Source organism: Pseudopipra pipra, chromosome 2 (assembly GCF_036250125.1).
Source record: "Pseudopipra pipra isolate bDixPip1 chromosome 2, bDixPip1.hap1, whole genome shotgun sequence".
In the NCBI taxonomy this organism is placed as follows: domain Eukaryota; kingdom Metazoa; phylum Chordata; class Aves; order Passeriformes; family Pipridae; genus Pseudopipra; species Pseudopipra pipra.
The window spans coordinates 59818397-59841592 of record NC_087550.1 but is presented as its reverse complement, the minus strand read 5'-3'; the positions used below and the strand labels follow the sequence as shown (position 1 = coordinate 59841592).

General features: G+C 36.0%; 1 protein-coding gene across 8 annotated transcripts in view; it reads right to left on the bottom strand.

The window, feature by feature from the left end:
• Positions 1–403: 403 nt before the first annotated feature.
• AKAP11 (A-kinase anchoring protein 11) overlaps positions 404–23196 on the bottom strand; it is a 43745-nt gene continuing 20952 nt past the window's right edge. For 4 of the 8 annotated variants that reach the window (XM_064645657.1, XM_064645656.1, XM_064645660.1 and 1 more), the window contains 6 exons: positions 18143–22802; positions 15884–16039; positions 12632–12745; positions 11834–11880; positions 9232–9392; positions 404–4608 (listed from right to left, as the gene is read on the bottom strand). In XM_064645657.1, coding sequence (XP_064501727.1) covers positions 4462–4608; positions 9232–9392; positions 11834–11880; positions 12632–12745; positions 15884–16039; positions 18143–22802 — 5285 coding nt within the window. In that variant the 3' untranslated portion in view covers positions 404–4461. The remainder of the gene's footprint in view (positions 4609–9231; positions 9393–11833; positions 11881–12631; positions 12746–15883; positions 16040–18142; positions 22803–23196) is intronic. The other 4 variants (XM_064645659.1, XM_064645658.1, XM_064645661.1 and 1 more) reach the window with 4 other exon arrangements.

The following is a 23196-nucleotide window of genomic DNA, read 5'->3' as shown; positions in this document are numbered from 1 at the left end:
CTAAACCAATTCCCCAAATACTGTACAAGGTGCCAAAGTCCAACTTCAGTCTACACAGAAATATCAAGGCAACCTTCTTAACGTAGCTTCCAGGCAAGATGAGGCTGAGGTAGACCAGTTATTATATCCTACATGTGTTGAGATTAGAGTCCATGTGACACTTTACTGCATGTAAGAAGAATGATGGGTATACCTTTCAATCCAAAGACAGGAGAACAGCATTCTCGCTTCCTGCCAGACACCAATTTATTTCTTTAAGAAGTATGCCATCTACTGATACATTATTACTATACCATTCTTCAAGCGACTTCACACAACCACTGACCAAGACCAGTCTTAGCTGTGCTAGTTGAAAAGAAAAATAATATTCCATGAACTTACAAGAAACGACAGCACTCTCTAAGCCAGTGAAATGTGTTTTATTTTAAGCCACTGCTAAAACAAGGACAAATTTAGTGCAACCTGGAGTTCATAATCTGAAAACTGAATATAGTTAAATTACTGAAATGGCAAAACTTGTCAGCATTATACAGTACAAGACCTTCATATTCATTGAGTACAGTTACATAAACATTTATAGTTATACAAACTGCTTTTGGTATACAATTGCATCACTAACTGGGCTGTGAATTACTGTAACACTGCACATATAAGCAGCAGTTCCAGCAAATTATAATAAACTTTAGTATTAAATACTATTCAGACATTAAAACAAAGGCCCTCTAAAACTACAACTCCAGCTATACAACAGGAATGTACAAAGATGGTGCAAAATAAAGTGACTACAGTGGCTGGGCTCTGTACTTGCCACTTCAGAGCTCAAGTACAGTAAATGCTTGACAGCAGAGGCTCTTGCTGAAAAGCCAAAATTCTTACACTAAAAATCATTCCTGAATCTCGTATTTTCATTTGCTAATCAACTGTCTAAAACTACAGGGGTTTACGCTGGTGACCATGTTCACTATTTATTGTGTTCCCATCTCCAACAATATGTGGCTGTTCATCGAAAAGGTCCCAGACAAAGTTACATTGGAAAATGTAACATTTAAAATCTGATACCATTCTTGAGAGACCTAATTAGTCTCGGAATGTGGATTGCTGGGGTTTTGGGTTTTGGTCAGCTTTTTTCTAAAAAGCTCACACAATCTTTTAAAACTCAAGAATAAAGATACTACAGAAACTGCCTTCAAGTACACCGTCTGAGCTACATTTTCACATCCTTATTATGTGACAGCAAGTCCTCTTTAATTTTAGCATATGAGTTTGAGTGTTTTTTGATTTTAAGGCTTTATGCATACTTCTTTTTTATTTATGCACCCCATTCTGAATGTTTAAACTTGTTTTAAATATGGACAACTTTTAATTGTTAATTTATAGAGGGACTATTTTCAAAGTGCTTTTTTCCAGAGAATCTTACAAAGCATCCCAACACTTCATAAATACATTTGGTGTTCTGAGAAATGGAAGTGTTTGGGTGATTTCTGAAACAATAACATCATTGGACATACTTTCCTCAACTTAAAAATTAAATTACCAGGGCTTCCCATACAGAAAAAATGCAAGATGAAATAAACTCTACCTTTTTATGTTTGTTTATAAAGCAGAGTTGTCTGCTTTAAATGGACCAGAATGTGGTCTTTCATGTTTTTACAGTTTTCACTTACACTTCTGTACCTGTGGTCAGGAGTTTTAGATAAACTCAGCAAGTATCATTTAAGACTCTCATTAGCAAAGAACAGCTTTCTCACTAATATGGCAGACAGCATCAGTTAGATATAGTCAGAGTAAGGTTTTCCAAAGATTATTAAAATTATTAAATTATAATAATTTTGCCAGGTTAGTTTAATGCTTTCCTAATTTCATATTCAAGGAGAAAAGTCAAGTCACTCAGAACAAATTTAAAACAATTTGTACAGAAAATGGTTACAGAAAACAATTTGCTTGTTTCCAGTAAAAATGAAGTATTTTACAACATTTTTCTCATGTAAATTTGGAAACTATGCTACTTTCCTCAGAGGTTAATATAACAAGTTGTTCCTTAATATAACATCAATTAATAGTTACATAAATATTTGATCCAGCCTGAAAACAAGATTCCATTTATAAAAATAATTTTTAGTGCAACTATTGTCTGTTAAACTTTCTGAATAGCTGTAAGCTTTGGGAATCACACAATTTTCTGCCTTTCTCCACAGAAGTAACTAGAAAGAAAAAACACCAACTTTATAAAATCCAACATACTGAATAAATCAGTTAAAATGGCTGTTCCTGTGGTGTTGTTTAGCTGGTTGTGTTTTGTTGCGTGTTTTTTTTTTTTTTTTCAAGAGTACAGCATTGTACATTCACAATACCTTCAATATCTTTCTCAATTTGGACATGTACAGAAACATTTTACTATTACTACTGTATCCTTATATCCTGAAATTCCACTTGGTGAGCAAAACTTACTCCTGAGGCACTGCTTTTAGTATTTTATTTTCTTGGCATTTCAATTTTGTAAGTAAATTTGTACTAGGGAAGATGTTGCAGCCAAAGAATGGTTTCAAATTTTTGTCTAAAACAACACTGAAAGTCAACCTTAAAAAAAAAGAAAGGAGTATGGGGATGGAGGAGGAAAAAAATCCAGATAACTTTTGTACAATTCTTAAAAAAATATTTGCTACTAGGCCCATCCTCCAAACACAGGAATTAAGATAACTTTACCTACCCTACTTTGGGCTCTAAAGAAAAATCATTCCTGACACCTGGCATTACATTACCTGTAACAAAAGACCCAGAAGTAGTTGTTGGTCTTTTTGTCACATGGCATACATAGATTTTTCTATCAGTGAAATGATATGCAAAGTGAGGTAATAAAACTATGAGCGTAACAGAATTTTAATATAGTGGCAAAAGTTTGCATTTAAAGTTCATATTGGTGAGATCTCATACACAAACAGATATACATACACACCTGTGTATGCACATGTGTGTACACACATATGTGCACATACAAAAACATTCAAAATCTTTAGCTCTGTGAGAAAGGCAGAATTCCAGATGACAAATGAGGACAAAAACAAACCAGATCTCTACAAAAAGGGCAGTGTAATGCCCTCCCGAAACACAAAGACATTACAAGGAGTGTGCTCTTGAGCTTACCAGTGTGACACCGCATAGTAATTCGTGGGCTAGGAGAAATCAGAATTGTACATACACCATTCAAATTCAGGAATAGATTTAGAGACCATCTCTCTCTCCTTGTTTGGGATAACAAACTTGTGCACCATATCAACAGTCTATTTTCCTGTGAAAAAGCCTTAAAGATTTTTTTTGTTCATCCAAAATAAGTAAGGCTCTATGATTCTTCTGTAGGTTTCAGGTGGCAACCTTGTAATTACCAGCACGTGTCTTTTTCTCTCAAAGGATATATAAAAAACAAAACCCAAAAAACATTTTCAAACTACAGGGTATGTAAAGGTCCAGATTTCCCTTCAGACAGAAAGGCAAGTCAGCAGCACTGGTGAGAAACCTGATGAGACTGCTAAAAACATTTGATTAAAAGTCCCTTTAAAAAAAATTCAGTGAAGGTAGTTAACAAAAATGAAAAATCCATTTGCAAGAAATCTCCCCTTTACGTTTTAATTATCTTTCTTTGCTAAATGCTTATGTGCTCACTGAGTAACAAAACTGTCTTTATTACTGAAAAGAAAATTCATATGTGACTGCTAAGAAATAAAGAATTAAAACTAGTCAAAAAGACAGCCAAAATCCTCATAAATTTCTATCTGCTACTTTTAACACATCTGTGTGAGAGACTAAAGTACAAATTCTTTGACACAGAACTAGTGTCATAGAAGCATCTGCATACAAAAAGTGTCAGTAAAAAATTTAGCATTTTAAATTTGATTGGAAAGCTGCAGGAAATCTTGCTGAAGAATTATGCATGAAATTATGTTCAACTACTCACTCTGCCCTTCTACTAGAATTTATCAGCTCTATGGTGCTCTTGGGCACGTAAGGCCTGGCCAAGATTGGTAATTTTTTCCATTGTCTACAGCACAGTATTCCAGAACAGATCCTTGCAGAAATCAGTGCTCTTAGTCACACTGTGAATATAGCACACACAGGAGTGGAAAAAAGAGCTATCCTGGCACAGTGGGAATCCTAAATATCATGCCTGAGACTGCCTCCTCTGAACTACTATCATAGACAAGGGATATTTTCATAAATATTTCAATGGTCTGAACACAGCAGTAAATACAAGTTATGCGTGAGTGGACAATACCGATTACAGACTGAATAAACATACCATGTGCACAGTATCACAAAGCACAGCACAGCTATTTTGACTTTCACCTCAAAGTCTTTTAATTGCTGACTATTACTTAAACATTCACTAGCTGAATTTTAGTTTACATATCTGTGTTCTTTCTATCTCCTTTCAAAAGAGGAATGAAGGATGTTGCATCTTTGGATTTTTCAGACATTTTCCAGAAGCCAACCAACAAAAGACTTATTTAGAGCTTGCTCTCCATCAGATGCCTTCTCTATCATTTCACAATATTTCAGCACTGCTTGCAAGAGATCTCCAACTTTCCAATCTCTTTCTTGCAGTCTTCTGGAAAGCTGAAGGGGAGACAGAGCAACACAAAACAAAATATTTTGACTGGGACATCCTGATGAACAGTTACAGAAGTTATTCTTGAAACATTAGGTCATAAGAGATCAGTTGTAATGAGTTAATCTTTATCCCCGCTTCTATGAAAACAAAAACTTCCGCAAGAACCAGGCGCTTTTCTTTAGGGTAGTTTTCACAAAACTTTCTTCTGGAGGGAGCAACATTTTCAAATTATGTGGTGCCACAGGTATGAGGGCTGTGGTTCATCAAGACTGCAGAAAACAGGAAATTCTGAACACAAGATTAAGACGCTGCCACCCCTCCCATGCCAATAATGCACGTATAAAAAGACAAAACTCAGTCTTAATAGAAGGATGTGGATTTTCCTTTCACAACATATAGTGTGGTTCGGGTGGCACAGACGCTACCCTAAATGAAAACAGTGTCTTCAGAGTTGGGAAATTATAACATCTTGGGGAAGAGGAAAGGTGACAATTAAGTTTAACTACCATTCAGGAGCAGAGATCAGTGTAACTGAAAATATTTTTTTTTTGCCCAGGGTCCAAGCAAAAAAAATCTTCCATTGCTTATGTGACAAGCTCAGCTATGTATGTAAGAAAGCCTACCCTAAGGGAAGAATGAATTTGCCAGTTTGCCTAGGAGTAAAAAAACCAAACAACTTCTAGTTAAAACAAAAAACAAAACAAAACAAAACAAAACAAATCAAAAAATCAAAACACCTAACACCCACACAAACAAACTTTATTCTCTGTAGCTTTCTGGACACCTGTCAATGCTGCATTTAGCAAACACAGTTTAAATGCTCTACTTACTCTTTGGAACTGTAGATTTTTATGGCCTTTTATAGTCCCTACCATGATATTCTATATATTAAGTTTAAAGAAAGTTATAAACAGTGTTTAGAGAATTATCTTTCACAGCTATGAAATTAAAAAATTGTAAAGTTTCTACTGTGAGACCTGTCAGATTGCAATATAAAATTCTATTAAAAATGAAAAGGAAGACAGTCTTTCCCTGTTTCTTCATCTAGATGATGTTCCACCTGCAAGAAGGCAGGTGATGGAACTGATGGAAAGAATGTGGGCATAAAGACATGTATAAAGCAATTAACTTCTTGAGCAAACAATTGACTTGAACAAGTAAAAAAAGATCCTCTCTAATACTGAGCACAATTTATTCTGAAACCTTGAAACTTTTTTCAGTGGAAAAAAAAAAGACATCTTCTCTACAAAAAAAAGAGACTGAAATCTGTAGCTGTTTCTGTGAATTTTAAAGGAGAGCACAGGAAATAAGAGTTTCATAGTCTAAAACATGCAATTTTGTAAATTATGTTTGTTGGTTTATAAAATAATGGTCATTTTTCTTTCCTCTGCCAGAGGAAAATTTGGCTAATGTCCAAATATCTACTTCAGCAAATACAGTATAAAACTTTTGTCCAAAGAAGATTCCACCATGGTAAAACTAAAGAAGTGGCACCTAAATTTTAATTTAGAGTTCAGAATTTAATCTCACTGTTTCTTTAGATGAATAATCTGTTTCTTACTGTTGGACAAGTTAAATATTAAAGTTTACTCAAAACAGGAATCTTAAACCAGCTAGGTAAGGTCTGAATAAAAACTGAATATACGTGGTTTTTTTCAATCCAGGCACTTGCATATCCACATTGCCAGGCTTCTCAAAGAAGTCAAGAACTATCTACTCTAATTTACTGGTTTCTTGTTATCGTTCATAACAAACATATTTTGTTTCATACATAGGTATTTAACTTCTTTCTGCTTTGCTGAGCATAACATGTACCCTTAAGTAAGAGTTCATACCAAGATGCAGCAAGTAATACCTTGCCTGATACATGCCAGGAGTATTTTTGCCTTTTATACAGTCACATCACGCCAGTGGTTCGTTACCCTGCTGTGACCAGCTAACATAAGCCTTTCCTCCCTTCCAGAAGTCAGCAACTGCTTATATTGAAAATTACTGTTTTCAGTGTAATCTAAAGCCCGGGTTCATTCCCCACATAACTGAGGTAACTTCCCAAGGTACCCATGAGCTGCCCCAAAGCCCACAGCTGGCCAGGGACCAGCACATCGGGGGTTGGTTTCGCTTCCTGCTGGGCTGCAGCGCCCTCTGCAGGTGCTTGCTCTGCTTTACAAGAGACAGAACTCGGAAAGACTGTTTCTAACTTAAAACCCCTCAGTCTGGGTCAGACATCATTCCAATTGGGAAATGGGATGGAATAAAAAACAGGTAATCCTTCCCTGTCCCCGGGGAGGGAAACAGGATTTCAATTTCTTTTAACATAACTGAATCTGGAGAACTAAAAATAGTTTATAAAATTAAGTGAAACAATTAACTACCACAGCATTTTCAGGACTGCATGACCACCACCTGCCTGAAGGTCTTACGCCTTATCTTCAGATGTCAACTCAGTATCAATTTATGACTGAAGTGTCAACTAGGAAAATATTATCATTTTTTAGAAGTGCATACATAACAGACACTACTATTTTCCAGAGTGCTCTTCTCAGTATATTCTCTTATTAAGGCAGCTGGAGTGATGCTCAGACACAGAGCCAGCTAATAATACATTTCCTGTGTGTCTTTCAGCATTGGCTCAAATGGTACCATCACAACTTTGAAACCTATTAACTCAGAGCTGGCAGAAGAATGAAACACTTGAGGGAAAATTGAAAAAATAGGCACCTACCATCTACTTTGTGGCTTATGTATTATGTTGCAGTGTAAGATACAGGTCTCTCACACACACACAAAATAAAATTAACACTTCTGGGTCCTACTACTATCCTACCTGAATATTTGCAACACTGCATACAACAAGCATGAAACAGATAAACAGATCTTCAAAAGATGGCAAAAAAACTCATGAGGTAAGAAAGATCGTAATCCCAACTCAGTCCCGTCAAAAATACTTCAGGGAACGCTGGGCCAGGCATGTCAGAACAGAAAAAGTGAAGAATTTCCCTTTTTGTGTTAAGGCACTTATAAACCATAACAGAGAAGAACATATAAATGTAAGGATTAAAACAAACAATTTCAAATAACATAAAAATGGAGAAAAGTATTCTCAAACTGCCTCTAGTTTATGAAAGCATAAAGTCCACTCTGTCAGAACTACCGTACAACAAAGCATATTCCTGAAATAGTTCTAAATCAAACATACCAAGCTCCAGAGAAAGGAGTATAGGGGATATATTTCTACATGCCCAAAAAACATTTCCTAATTTTCTGGGTTATTTCAAATAAAAACTTCCTAATCTCAAATCAAACACACATACCACAGAGTTACACAGGCAAAAAACCATCCCCAAATCGTCACTGTCTCTGTGGGCCAGAAAGGGAGAAGCCAGTCTCAGGAAATTTCAGACCAGGTATGATCTTGACTGGCCACTAGATACCTTTCACACTCTTAAGTCTACAGTAACTAAGCACCATAGGTGCACATATCCATCTAAGTTTGGGAATCTGTGTTGTCATACTGACTTCTACTTCCCAGTCACTCCCCTTTTCTCCTGAAATGATGATGTGAGCTTTGGAAAGCACCAAGCTGAAGACTCAATACTAAATTTCAGAACTGAGAACAAGCTTTTCCTCCCTTAATATACTGATATGCACGTTAAGTTGGTTTTGCCGAGATCTTAATTATTAAAACCATACTAATGGCATCGCATTAATGCTTTTTCATATTACCAGATCATAAAACATCAATCTTTGATAATTTATTGTTCCCATGAACCTCATCATTAGAGAGAATGCCTCTATATATATTAAGTTAGCCTTTCAATAGCCAGGTAATATTACAGTAATTCCTCGGTAGAAAATTAAAAATATATGCTGAATGTAATAAATTCCAGATTATCACATGCAGTTTGGTGTGCAGCCACAAAAGAATAACTGATGATTTTACAGGAATAAGTTCCTCTTATATGTTTCTGATGGAAATACTCAGGACAATATGCATACCAAAATATTGAGCCTTCCCAAAGAGACACAAATTGCTAAAGCCTAAGTTATGCTTTCTCTTGGGTCACATTAAATTTGATCTATAAAACCAAAATAAAGGTACCTAAGACTAAAGCAATCTTATTGTGCCTTCTTTCTTAATAGCTTTGGTTTCAGTTGCTTACAGAATAAAGACATACTTAATATTAACTCAGAAACTAAATTTTTTTCTAACAAGAAAACATGTCTTTGCTAGCAAAAAAAAACCCTAGGCAGAACATATTAAGTTATAAATTAATTTGCATGACCAAGTTCTCGCAAAGACTCAATTTATAGACAAGTAAACACTAAGTTAAAAAATGCTTGAAAAAATACAATTTTCACCAAATTTTGCCTTTTCAAATAAAAATGCTGTAATTGTATCCTTTTTGGAGCAAACCACTGGTGAAACAAGCTAACTCGGCTTTGATAATACTGGTTTATGTATGGTATATACACAGCCTAACCAGGCTGTTCCATTTTGATCTCTCAGGATTTAAATGATTTTCCTCAACAGTGAATAGCAAATGAAGTAGTAGCGGCTGGTGTACCAGGCAATGGAAGTCCAGATAATCCTTTCCCTTTCCCACCACCCATCAAACCTGAATACTCACAAAGACAAATTCCCTTGAGGCAGTGTCACGGAAGTGAAGATCAGAAACCTCCGTTTCAGAAGCTGCCAGCCACTGGAGCACTGCTCTGAGCTGTGGGTCCACTAGATTTCGTTCCAGATCAATATTCGCTATTGATAAAGTCTTTCGGATTTGCTCCAAACCTAACGTTAAAAATAAAATCATCAAATCTGTAGCTTTGTTTCAAAAAATCTCTGTAGTTCACTGTTTATAGACTCTACTATCTTAAAAATCTCAATTTAGTACACACAGATAATATGGAAGAAAAAAAACATGCTGGTCTGAAGTGTTTCAGTACTTTCACATAACGAAGTACTGTTTATCCCATTTACAACTGTGTGCAAACATAGCTGAGTATTACAAGATATCTAAACTATAATGTATATTCCAAATGACAAGGAATTTAACACAGCCTTTCATAAACTGAACAGCAATGGCTCTCACATGGTCCATCAGTTACTTACATTTCCAGCTGCTATTTTTTTGTCATGTCTAAGAAGTGTATATTTCAGAATTCTTTCCTGTACTGGTCAGACTGCCTCTGAGTTTTCCCAAAATATACTGATGGTTTTACTGAGGCACGTTCAATTTTTCAACACCTTTTTATATCTTAAGTTCCAAAAATTAACACAGTATTAACACAGGAAGAGCAGCTGTGCTTAGGAACACTTATGAACTACAGCATTGTTATCTTTTGTTCCCACACTGAGTTGCTGTATCCAGCTACCAGAGAGTGATCCTTTGTCACACTCTCAGAAACAACTAAGCACGTACGTAGCACTCTCCAAGTTATTCTTGAAGTCTCTACTTTCAGACTACTGAACTTGACTCTCTAGAAGAATGGGATATATTTGCAACAAAAACATACATTCATGTTCAGTTTACTGCCATCTCACTACTCTTCCAATCAAGGTTATGAAAATTGCGGTATGTAAGGTTCAATTCCCAAATGGCAAAGTCAAGCAAGTTGAAACAGATTCCCTCGGAAAGTAAAAGAGAGAGAAAATTAACTAGTGGAACTGTCAAACTGAAGTGTGTTTGTAGTGGATAAAGGAAAGAACCAATCATTAAAATAAAATAATTATGACACTTAGTGGATGGAAAGCATTGTAGTAATGTATTGCTGGGAAATTTTGGTATGTTTTTTAGTTTTATAAAATAGATGTACATTTGGTAATAACAAGGCTTTGTTTCAAATTCTTTGGTGAACAAGGTACAGTCACCTTAGAAAAAGCCAGACATTTTCAGGTATGACACAAACAGAACTTCCAAATGTACAAGAAAACAAAAGTTTTCTACCTAGCACACTATTTAAATGATCCTACAACGACAGCAACAGAAAGAGCTTTTTCAAAACAGTAGTGAGATGGTGAAGAGATTAAGCTGGAAAAATTTCACTAGAATATAGAGCAGTCTGTTGCACTAGAGAGTAGGTGATACCTAAACTGTGTAAATGAAAAAAACCAAGTACTATTCTAATGGAGCAATTTGAATATTTGAGATGCTGAAACTCTTTAAAGCTGAGACCAAAAAAAAGCAATGGTATATTGATAAACTAGATGAAACCTACAGAACAGAAAAGATTTTAATTATAATTATTCTGAGGTTAAATGCTCAATAATTTAATTTTATTTTATTACAACCCTACAGTCACATCCGATTTAATAAAATTAAGAGATGTTGTTCATTTATATACATTTTTCCAGGAGCTTTAAAGGAGGAGAAAAAACACAACAAAAAATAAAAACAAACAACCCCACAAAACCCCACACATCTTTCTGCTTACATCAAGACTATTTGAATATGTGCAACATGGCCAAATATCCTCTGTAAGCAAGTAGGAGAGGTTTCTTGAAATGCTTATTTCATCTTCAGAAAATACCCAACACAAAGAAGAGCTCTATTACAACTTGCTCTAATATCAGCTCATTTTGAAACCCCACTCATACACTGTGTATTCATGTATTCATGCAGGCTGTTTTCATGTGAGTTAACAACCTTTGGCAATCAGACTGGAACCAGAGCACAGAGATCTTCAAGCCACAAAGCTGTAACAAGATTCTGGACAAACTCCATTTTATACTTCACTAAGAAGAAAGAGAATATAGTAAAGGCATCAAATTCAAGTTTTTTCATTGTTTCCCATGACTCTCTTCCAAGGTTAATGTGTCCAGTTTGAATAACTTCTTCAGCATCTCGAACACAGCCATGCAGACGATTCCCACGGCTCCTTTATTTTAAAAACTAGTTACACTTCTTTTAAAAAGTTTTTTAAAGAGAAGTTATTCTATGCGTATAAATTTATGCTTTCAACAAGCTGATCAGAGTTCCCTACCTTATGTTATTAAGCTCGTGTGAACATCAGAAACTAGCATTTCCCAAAGGCTGTAAATTTCAATGCATTAAGAGGTGTATGTAGGGTATTAATCTACGAATACATTCTGACACTTGGCTGACATCCATTATGATGAATAGGGATAACAGGGTTGTCACCTTGTTTTGCAGTCTACAAAAGCAAAGAATAAAATAACTAATGTAGAGTGCACAGGACAAGAACAGTACTATATGCTGGAACTGACATTACCTTCTACAGCATCCTTGGAATCTTCATCTTTATCTTCTGTTCCATCACTGTATTTAAAAAAAAAAAACAAACAAAAATACAAATACAATCCAATATACACACAATAAATGTAGTAAATCCTAAGATTGTAATGAAGTTAAAGGACAGGAAGATCATAAAAGAAATAAAGAGTGATCATGAAAAGAAGCTTTGCTTCTCAAACCATTCCATGATGGAAACAGATTTATCATCCACTTCACACTTAAAAAAATGAGAAGAGAGAAACAAGAGAAGGGTGTTAAAAAGGATTGTAACATGAAGATATTTAAAAATGAGAACTAAACATTGATTTTAATAGTTTTGCTTCATATGTGAAAAAGTTGAACCATCTTATGTCACAGTTATGAATAGTTATAGGTTACTTAAAGCTATAAGTCATAAGTGTTCTATTAAAAATCAATTACTAAGCAATTTTGAAAGTTTACACAAACTAAATAATAAAAAAAAAAATCCTGTAGGAAGCAAGCTCTAGTTTGCATGAAAGAAAAGTATATCTAAAGATCTGTAAAACTGCAGGCAGGAACATGCAGAAAAGGGACCTTTCATTTCGCAAGCAGAACACATTCATCAGTTTAGCACAGCAAAATTTAATCATTCAGGATGGATTAATTAATGAAAAAATCATATTGTGATTAAGCGACAAGAGTGTGAATAATGTATCAGCATAAAAAATGCACTGTATTTTTACTTTCCAAAATGATTATTTCATGCATTAATTATGAGGAACCCAGCTGGTTTATATTTCTCAACTCAACCAACCTGTCTGATGTTGGAAAGGATAAATTCTCCTCATACATATCCCCTTCTAAACCAAGACTGCTCCAGCTACTGCTGTTACCATTACTGCCAGGAGAAGAAGAGAACATGGCTGAACTAGAAAAGAACAACAGCTCAAACTAGAACCTTCATTTTCCTTACAACTGTTTTGTCAAGACATTAAATGCAAGAGCACCTAAACTGCCTAAACAGGTTTGCTGGAACAGAGTACAAACCTGACTGTCAGTGCTACTCAGAGCAGCAATGGGCACAATACCGCAGAACTAGTAAGTTTCAGTACACAGGTGAAAGTATTAATTGGTACTCATTAATTTTCCAGATCAATGCTAGCAGGAATTCTGTCCTCAGGTCTAGCCATATTGCTCATCATTTATACAGGCTCAACAATTTCAAAATGATTACTCATAGAAATATGGATTACGACTGCAATATTTGCTTAAGGACTAGCTAAGAGTTAATAAAATTATGCATTGTGAAGACAACTGCACAATCAAATCCAGTAATAATCTCCAGCAGCCTGATGAGAAGGAATTCCTAGAGTAAATAATTTCTTGTTTTTTTCAATTCTGAATATTGTTCTGCAAGTGGAACTTCTAAAAATAGGGGAAGGGGTTATAAATCTGTGAAAACAATACTATAAAGATTACTTCACTCCCAGTTCATAAAAATACTCATTTATCCCATGACTACATTCAACCCAATGCAAAGAACTGAAAAAATGGAGCATGTCATCACACTCGTTAATTTTAGTCATTATAAATAGCTGAGTTTGTTAGGCCTGTGATTATGTACAAGATTGAGCTACTCATATGATTAAATCTCTGTTCCCTAACTTCATACCTCCCTCAGAGCACGTCTGGAAGCCTTCCAAGAACAGGACTACCAGATATCCAGCATTCTTTGAGAAAGCTGGATTATCTACTATAGATGGTATGAGAAGTATATATGACGTAACTCCAGAGAACAACTGCTGCAAGAAGATGCTTTCTTCACCTAAGTTTTATGTGACTGTTGAAGCTCTTTTCCACTCACACCACTCAATACAAATAGCAAAATAGTGGAAAGGAACACTTCAAGAGACTAATTGCTTTTTAAGAGTTTGCCATTAACAGTATCACCTACACTGCTTTCCAGTATGCCTGTTTGGACTCTAATTCCAAAATTTTGTTTAAGGATGACAAATTAAAAGTCTTTAAAATAAAGTCCTGTAACCACAGAACAAGTAATAAACAGAAAAAGGCATTATAATGCTTCTATAATGGTTCATGCAGCTACTCAACATTAGCCAGCAGAACAGCAAAAAGAAAAGCAAGAGGCTTCTGCTCTGAATTATAACTTAACCTGGATGCTCTGATGCATCCCCTGGAAAAGCAATGTCCATGCCTACAACTTACATGCTTAACAAAAAGCAGAAGATACAAGCACTCCCCTGCATAAGTAACTTTAACAAGTTCTCTAAAGAACATTCATTCAAATGGAACTGCCCATGGGAAGAGGTGAACTAATTCCTTGTTTTGCTTTGCTTGTGCCTGGTTTTTGCTTTACTTATTAAACCGCCTTTGTCTCAACCCACGAGTTTTCTCACTTTTACTGTTCCAATTCTGTCCCCCATCCCAACTTGGGAGGAGCAAGTGACTGGCTATGTGGGCACTAGTAGCCAGCTGGGGTTAAACCACAACAATGGTGTTATTACTGAATCTTTTCTTTTTACAGGTCTCCCCTGGTATCTTTTTTACTCAGGGTAATAACTCCAGATCCTGTCATTTCCACCTGCTAAACCTCAGCAACACAAATGAACACACAGTCAGTTCTGTAAAATCAGCTGATCAATTTGTGTATGTTAGTTTCTCCTGCCAACACCTCACTATCTGATTATGCCTCCCCTTCCGTGAGCTAATTTAGATCATTCCTCTCTAAAGAGCCACAGATTTTCTTCCAAGTTATATAAATTACCTTCTTTTCATTTATAACTATTTTGAGGATGATAAAGAAATAACATATACAACATAGATATGGCAGGTCCAGCAATTTTTTTATCCTTTTTTTTCTCAGTATCCACTAACCTATATTTTATTCTCTATTTTTAACTGCAAATATGCTGAATATTCTTCTTATATTTTGAATTTCATCACGTAAGTCTAACTCGTTTTCAATCATTCAACAGATTATGTTTTATTAAAGTAACTCTAAGTTAATGTATTCTTCTACAAAATAATTAAATTCTATGAATGATAAATTATCGTAGTGGTTGGCTTAAATTATTTAGTTAAGCAAAACATGAAAAATATTGCAGAAAAATAATTAACTGAGCAGTTTCACTCTGGTACCAAATAACCTACTTGTATGTCACATAAGAAAGCACATCTCCCATACTTCCTTTAACCTCAGAGATGCTGGAAGTACTGACTAAAGAAAAAACCTCTCCTCCACTTCTGCTATTCTTCAACAGAAATGTTGGACTTTCTACAGTAATACAAGTGTTATATCAATCATAAAAAACTAAGTTTACTCATTCCTCATATATTCCTTATATAGAAGCTCAGGCCACAAATTGCAATATAATTCTCCCTGGCAACAGGTAGACATTGCAGATTGTAGAATTTCCATTTTAATATTTGTTAGCTATCAATCAGCCAGGGAAAGTGTAGTGAGAAGCTACTACCCTGAACAGGTAAGTTCCAACATCACACACCTGCAAGCCCATGGTTAGCAGCATATACATATTCCACCAATATCAGTTAGAGCAGTTTATAAATACCAGTACCAAAAAAGACAAAAACAGCTGTCAAAGCTCCTCATGCAAACTAAGCTAGTATTACTTATTTTCAAGAAAAAATGAATTTATATAAAATGCATTCTCTATGATTCAGTTTTAATATTTTAGAGCACAACTTACAAATGGTACTGTCAGGTTGTATTTTACACAGGGTAGTTGTTTTTAAAATGCTTCCATCTTTTGCTAATACTTAAATTTTATAGGTACAGTTTTACTTGATGTGACTCCCTGACATCAATGACAATAAACACTCCATATATTTTAAAATGTGAAGATTCATGGCCAACAACATTTTGTAAGAAAACAAAACCGTAATATTAGAGCCATTTTTAATAAAAAAGCATTGTGTGCTGAAGACAAAAATCTCTTCTCCCCCAAGCTCCATAAGAAAACCATTTGATGACAAGTTATTTGATGTCAAGATCACTGTTTCACTACACTAACATGTTTATAGTTACCTGTCACTGAGGTGAAGAAAACTGCTGCTCTCATCAGGATGTTCATCTTCAAAACTTAGATTGGACCAACTCCCAGTGCTATCATCACCAATACTAAGACTCATCTGCTGGCTAACAACAGATTCAACAGAGTGAAATCCTTCTCTTCCAACAGAGCTAAACAAAAGTTTAAGACAAAAACATCACTGCATTTCACGCTGATCTGTGTTAGTTCATTCAAAGCAATTTAACACCATTTCAGAGCCGTTAAATTCCAAGGAAAAAGAAAAGGAGGGGAATCTCTTAATTTGTACCCTATCCTCAACATAAGAAATGGAGCAACCAAATTAATCTGAAACATCAACAGGCTTAGGTCAGGGATTGCTGTTTGGAATTCTTTCACTAAAATTCAAAAGCAGTGGCACAAATAATTCTCTCTTTCGGAAGATTATTGCTGTAAAGCATAGAAGGCATTGTAGCCTTGCAGATTGTGTATCAAGGTACACTTTTCAAGCAGAAGACTTACCATTTCTGAACTTGTTCACCATAGGACAAGTTTGGCTATTTTCCCCAGTCTGCTTTAGGTACAAGCAGCTAGGTGGTCTGCTATTGCAGGCAAAATGCTTAAGTATGAGCTGGTGTCTAAAATGTTAGGATTCTATTTTTTAAAAAGCTTTTTCTGTAGAAAAAGATTTGTCTTCCTCCCTCAAGAAAGTGTAGCAATGCATAGCTTGTACAGAATTTTTCCCCCAGGAAATAAATTTCATTTTTTTATCCAAAAAACAATCAATCAAGCATAGCCCATAAAAGCTAGTCTCTAGAAGATACTTCAAAAAACTGATTTGAAGAAGTTTGAACTCCTTACACAAAAAAAATTTACAAAATGAGAACATGCAGTTATGAACTAACTTTCATGGGCAAACTGTGATTATCTATATACATATGAAGCAAATATGCAGCTTGAACTGGAACCCACCAGGGTAGTACAAAGGTCATTTTTTCCCCATTTTTATTTACAGTTATATCAGCACTAGCAGCAGTTCTCTACACCACACAAGGCAGCTTCTCAAGAAACATATGAATTACCTAGCACACATTAGACAACAATGTAAAAACATTTATAGATTTTGTCAGAGTAAAACTCTCATATCACCTCCTTGTCACAAATTTACTAATGAAGTCACAAATTTACTAATGAACAATATTTCTTTGAACCCTGTGTTTCGTTGTTGACATATTCTAACTAGAATTTTTAAATGAAATGTCATCCTTGATACTGTAGGTATAGAAAAACATCACCACATGACTACTTTCTCTTTTGTCACGCTGAGTAAGGACTCAACTGTGTTGCGCATGAGTACTTTTATGCTGTTAGTATGTATGTGTTTCATATCAAACCTTGAAAAATTTAGTTCAGTTCCACTGTGGCCTTCACCCACTGAAAACAAAATAATCAATTTTATTGTCCATCATGATGGCCCTCAAAAAAGCACACAGTAGAAACGTAAATATTACTTCAAGTTTAAAAATACAACATGGTAAGGATAACTCTTGGACCTGAAGAGGAGGTTTCACTCTGATCACTGCACAGTCTGTTTTAAGAAACAGCTGTGGTTTGTCACAAATTCATTGTGGCATGTATTTCCTATTTATAGGCCTATTAAAAGGAAAACAGTATGTTATGCTTTGCTAAATACACATGAATTTCAAAGTCAATTCCTTAATTATTGTATTACTATTCTACAACATAAAGTGTGGTTAATAAGTTGTTTTTTCTTAAAGTAACAGGTTGGGCTTTTTTTTTCCCCCCAATAAAAAGGAAACTACTACAACACAGCCATTATAAAAATTAAGCCTTCATACTACAAAGCAGTGGCTCGTTCAGCCAGCACCAGATGCTGAAGAGGAAATACAAATAGGGAGCAAACCTGGATTTTGTCACAGCTCACAGATCAACAAAACCTGTAAGGGCTAGTATTCTTTACTGCAGGTAGTATTTTCAAGTTGAAATGATAAATTCCACTTATTAGTCACCTACTGGAACATAACCATGCTGATATACATAGAAACTTTGGTTTCAAGCTCACACAGGTGGAAAAAAGCTTTTTTTTCCTAGTTCTGAATTATTTAAATATCACCAGAAGAAAAAAAGAAAGCATTCAGGAAATAAAGTGCGCGTTTCTAAGAAAATATGTATTAAAATTCCTTCTGAGCACATATTTGTATTAACGATCCTTTTTCTGGTACAAAATGCAACAAAAAAGAAAAAATTAATATTACCTTATGGTAACTGCCTGACCAATATTAGTCATAGCTGATGTCATAATTTCAGTAGTAAGGCTTTCAGCAAAACTGACTCCGTCTTGTCCAATACCACTGTCAGCTGTCAGACTTGTGTAACTCAGCTCCCTTTCTGCTTTCTCTATGGTCGCAGTAGCCCCCTTGTCTGAGAACACTGTCCTCTGTTCTACATCAACGTGAATTTTGGGAATATCAAGCTGAAACACTCTTGAATTCTGACAGGCACCACCCGATCCAGAATGAAGTAAATGCCTCACTGGAATGCAGGATTCTTGTGCAGGCAGACGATGAGACATACTTTCTGTACAGTACCGATGTTCCTTCATACTGCAGCATCTACAGACAGTTCCAGAAAAAGGAGACAGTTTCTCAGTATATGAGAGCTTATCGCCACTTTTTCTGTTTTCAGCCACACGGAGAATAGCCGACTCTAAACTCTTTTCTAGAGTATCATCTGCTACTTTTCTAGCATATTGTTCTATAGCTTGAATTATGCCTTCAGTGTAGCCATTTTCATTTATACTACCTGTACTATGATACAGTTTATGATCTCGGGAGAAAGGAAGAAATGTCCTAGAAAGTCTTGTTTTAATGAGATCCCCCGTGAGTTCATCAAATTCAGTCTTTTTATATAGACAGGAATCTGTTAGAGACTTCGGCAAAGACGCTCCCGACATTTTCAGTTTCTTCCTGACATCAGAAGTGATACTGTGAGCAAGGGATCCTGAAAAATGCAACAACTTGGTACATTCTGTTCTCTGTGTGCCAAAACTCCTTTCATACATTTGGCCTTCACAGTGATGAATGCTGCTTTTCACTGGCTGTACTGCATCTTTATTCAGTGCTTTGATCAGCTCCAGCTTACCATTTACCTGTGCGTTTTGCCCAGGACATGTCTTTCTGTTATATCGCAATTTGGTTTTTCTAGCAGCTTGCTGCAAGCCCGATTTGATAGACCTGTAAGCAAGTCTGCTAGCATACTGATCCATTAACAGCTCAGCACTACCACCTTCTCTTTTCAAAACTCGAATGACATGATCTGCATATTCGTCAGTCACACTTTCACAGCTCGGGTACTTGGAAGTCAAACCTGTCATGCCCGAACCTTGTGGTAAAGAAAGTACAGATGAACCTCTCTCCCCAAGCCACTGGTCCTGCACTGGACCAAACCCTTCTTTTGAACTACCATCTTTATTGCCTTTTCTCAGATAAAAGCAATCCACTTGACAGTTAACCCGCTTCAATCTCAACAGTTTACAATGCTTTGATTTCACTACTTTCTTGGCCTCGTTGACGACGTTTCCTGCCATATCACCTGCATAATTCCATAAAGAATTGCATGTCTCTTCTGGGATATTTATAAATGCAGTATATCCACATATTTTCTTTTGCATACCTAACTGAAACTGCCTACCAGCATCTCTTTCATTTGTTTTACCATCTAAACGGGAAGCAGCCATTTCAGTCGCTATCGAAACTATATGGCTAGCTAAACAATCTGCATACTGAATTGTTTTTTCCAAATGCTCCCCTTTCTCAACAGGCATTAGAGAATGATCTTCATCTTCACTACTTTCCACTTCTTCAGAAAGGGACCGCATGAGTTTCAGCATAAATTCCTCATTTTCCAAAGAGTCATGTTCAGTTTCAGAAAAATCAGTAATGGATGGATTGTAGGGTGTAGAAGGTGGTGTTGCAGGTGCAAATTCCTTTGCCAATTCTCCCTTGAGTTTCTTTGACAGTTTTCTTAGGTTCCTTTCAGAAGTACCTTCACATGGCACTAAAGGAGTCGGTGGGGGTGTATTGGGCATTAAACAGGTATTTCCATGTTTGAAACTCGATTTTTCTTCCATCTGCAAAACACCTTCACTGCCAAACATCACTGAAGAAAAGCTATTTGCATGCAGAAGACAATCAGCCTGCCTGTAATTCAAAGCTCCTGCTGATAGTTTCTGGGTATCTTTTTTTTTTGAAGGCTTGTTTAAGCACGTTATTGAACAGCTTCCCATGTCAGTACAGTCCTCTAGAACACGCTTCGCAAAAGTCACAGTGGAACAAGGAGGTGGTGATTTTGAGGAAAACCTATGTCCTTTTTGTTCCTGCCAACAATCTTTAGATTCTGAAAAACACTGAACAGAATGAGTTGGAGTAAGAAATTTACATGGATTATTCAAAGGCAACTGTTGTTGTTCCACGATTATAGAAACATTACTTTGCTCCTCAGCCTCTTGCTTCTTTATCACACACTGTTCTTTTCGATTGGTATCTCCGTAGGTCTGTGAGCTCATATTACATGTTAAATTCTCACTAGTGTTACATAACACAGTTTTACTGTCATCCACAGATTGTTTTATGACATACTTGGCCAAATGATCTGCAAACATATTCTTGGGGAAGTCTTCACCAATACCTTGCACGCAAGGTTTTTTATCTATTATTTTTCTTGTTAAAAAATCTGTATACTCTTCTACTGCTTTTGTTACTCTAGATGAGGTTATGGCTTCATAAGCTTCATTCACTATCATATCTACCATAGTTCCAGAGAAAGTATTAATGCCTTTTGACCCACTTGTTAATTCTGAACTACTGTTTATTCCAGATCTGTTATTTGTTAGTTTGGTATCATTTTGGTTACAAAAGATTGATGGAGTACTTTCAGTACTTGGACTGTGATCTGAAGTTAGATATATATTTCTGAAAGAAGAGACTTCCTCCTCTCTCTTTCTGCTTGTGAAAAATGGATGAGTGGAGTCTTTGAATACCTTCATATTGTCATCAGCATTTGGAACACTGGATACTTTTGCTTTGTAAGCATCAGAGGAAACCTGTTGTTGACAAAGAGCTCTTCCAGCTAATGGCACAGGTATTGAACTTACAAAACCAGAGGTGCAAAACAGAGCTTGCTGTACTGTATATTCCTTCTTGGAATCTTGGATTGGCTTTAGTCCTATCCTATCATTAAAATTAGGAAAAACTGTGGAAGTCTGTGTTGACTCTAACATACTTTCTGCACTTACATATTTAATATTGTCCATGGAAACGCTAATGGCTGCTTGTGTTGTGAAGGTCACATCAACCTGAGATAGTTCAATAAATGCCTCCTGAATGACAGATTCAGACAAATCTCGGGCATAGGATCTTACCACTTTGTTTTCATAATCAAATGATGAAGGCTGTGAAGCTGTAGGTGTTGATGGATATGAGAACTGGCATACTTCCATGATTCCTTCAAACACAAGTTCTTCAGCAAGGTCTGCTGCAAACCGTGCAACGGTGTTGGTAAATATTTGTTTCTTTACGTGACACAGTTCTTTCAAAGCAGCAGTTAAAGCTTCACTCACCAAAAAGTTTGCTATCCCATTAATGGCACGCTGCTTCAGGGAGATTGCTCTACGTCTGCCAATCTCATAAAAAGCCATCTGAAAGACTGAAGAAGTCAACCTAGCAGCCAAATGACAGAGTGCATTGGTGCATGAAGAAACACCTTTTTGCAGGTCTTTAAATGCACTGCCAAAACTTTTTTCAACCAATTCAGCTGCAAATTTCTGAATGCTATCTCTAATCATAAGTGACTTATGTTTAGATTTTGCTTGTTTATCTGGTTCCTTACTAGTTTTCATTTTGAGATCTGCAGCTTGCCTTTTTTTCTCTTTCAAAGCAATCCTTTTGTGCTTCGAATAATTTCCTGCACATACTTTTTCTGATGAGGGCTCAGAAGAAAAAACAGAACCAAGTATTTCAAATGAAACACTATCAGCATATGCTGAGTAACTATTATAAGCTGCATCATGGTGATTTTGACCTGTCCTATCTCCACCAAGATTGCTTCGACACAAACATTCGGAAGAACCACAGCTCCCTAGTGGACTGAAAGCTGACGTTCTAATAGGGCTGAAGAAGCCTCCATTCTCTTCCCCTGATGTTTTAACTGGGCGAGGGGAATCCGGGACCTCAAAGATGCTGCTGTACGGTGATTCTGGCTTACGAGGAGTTGGTTTCTTTACATTGGCTGGGAGAGTCGGACGATCAAAATTGAATTTCTGAGGATTCATTGTAATGCCTGCAGAAGACAATTTTTCATGTGCAGTCCTCCTTTTCTGGGAGGGACTCCCTAGGATGGGATCCCTAATAATTTTACAAGAGTTTTCCAAGGCTTGCTCCAGCTCATCAAATTGATCAAAACTATCAAAAAATTCACTTACTTCTGAGTCTGAATCCTCTATACCATCTTTCACTACTGGAATTTTTGGCAGCTGAAGTTTTGCCTTTAAGCTTTTTTGATACCCTTCTTCATCTAAGAAGATGATGGGGCTTGGGCTGGAGCAGTCTGACTCAGAGGATTCAGCTGGAGAGGAAGAAAACAATGTTTTACGTAAAAAATTAACACCTTGATCAGAAGGATTATATGGCTTATAGAAACTCCTCTGTATCCAAGGATCAGAAATTGAGGTTGTTACTGAATTCTTTACTGAGGACAGTTCCTTAAGTCCCAAAATATCAATCAAAGTAGAAGATCTGGCAGATGACTTTCGATGCGCAGAACCTACAAGGGTCTTTGAGTCAACAGCTTCTAAACATTGAGCAGGGATGGTCTGTGAAGCAGCATCTCGATGGTTTTGAGAAGCAAAGCTGCACTCACCTGAACAAAAAAAAAAAAAAAGGTAAAAAAAGATTGCTTCAAAATCAAGAACTTCCACAAAACTGCAGAAAACAGGGCAGATTTTAATGGCAACTGCTGGGTTTATTATTGTTGCAAAATGCTAGCTTATCTTTCATGATTAAAGCAACCTTTCATTTTCTTCAAATCCTATTACGCAAATCTAATCACTCACAAATTAATGTATTTTTAGCACACAAAGTAGAATAAGATTCTATTTGATATACATATGACACTGAGATTAGAATCTTTGGTTTATGAGTTGGTAAACTGTGGTGAAAAGAGTAAAAAATTAATTTTTCAATTGCCCAATACCCTTTTACAAAACATCATTAATTTCATTTACATTACACTATTCATTTACATTTACTTTCAT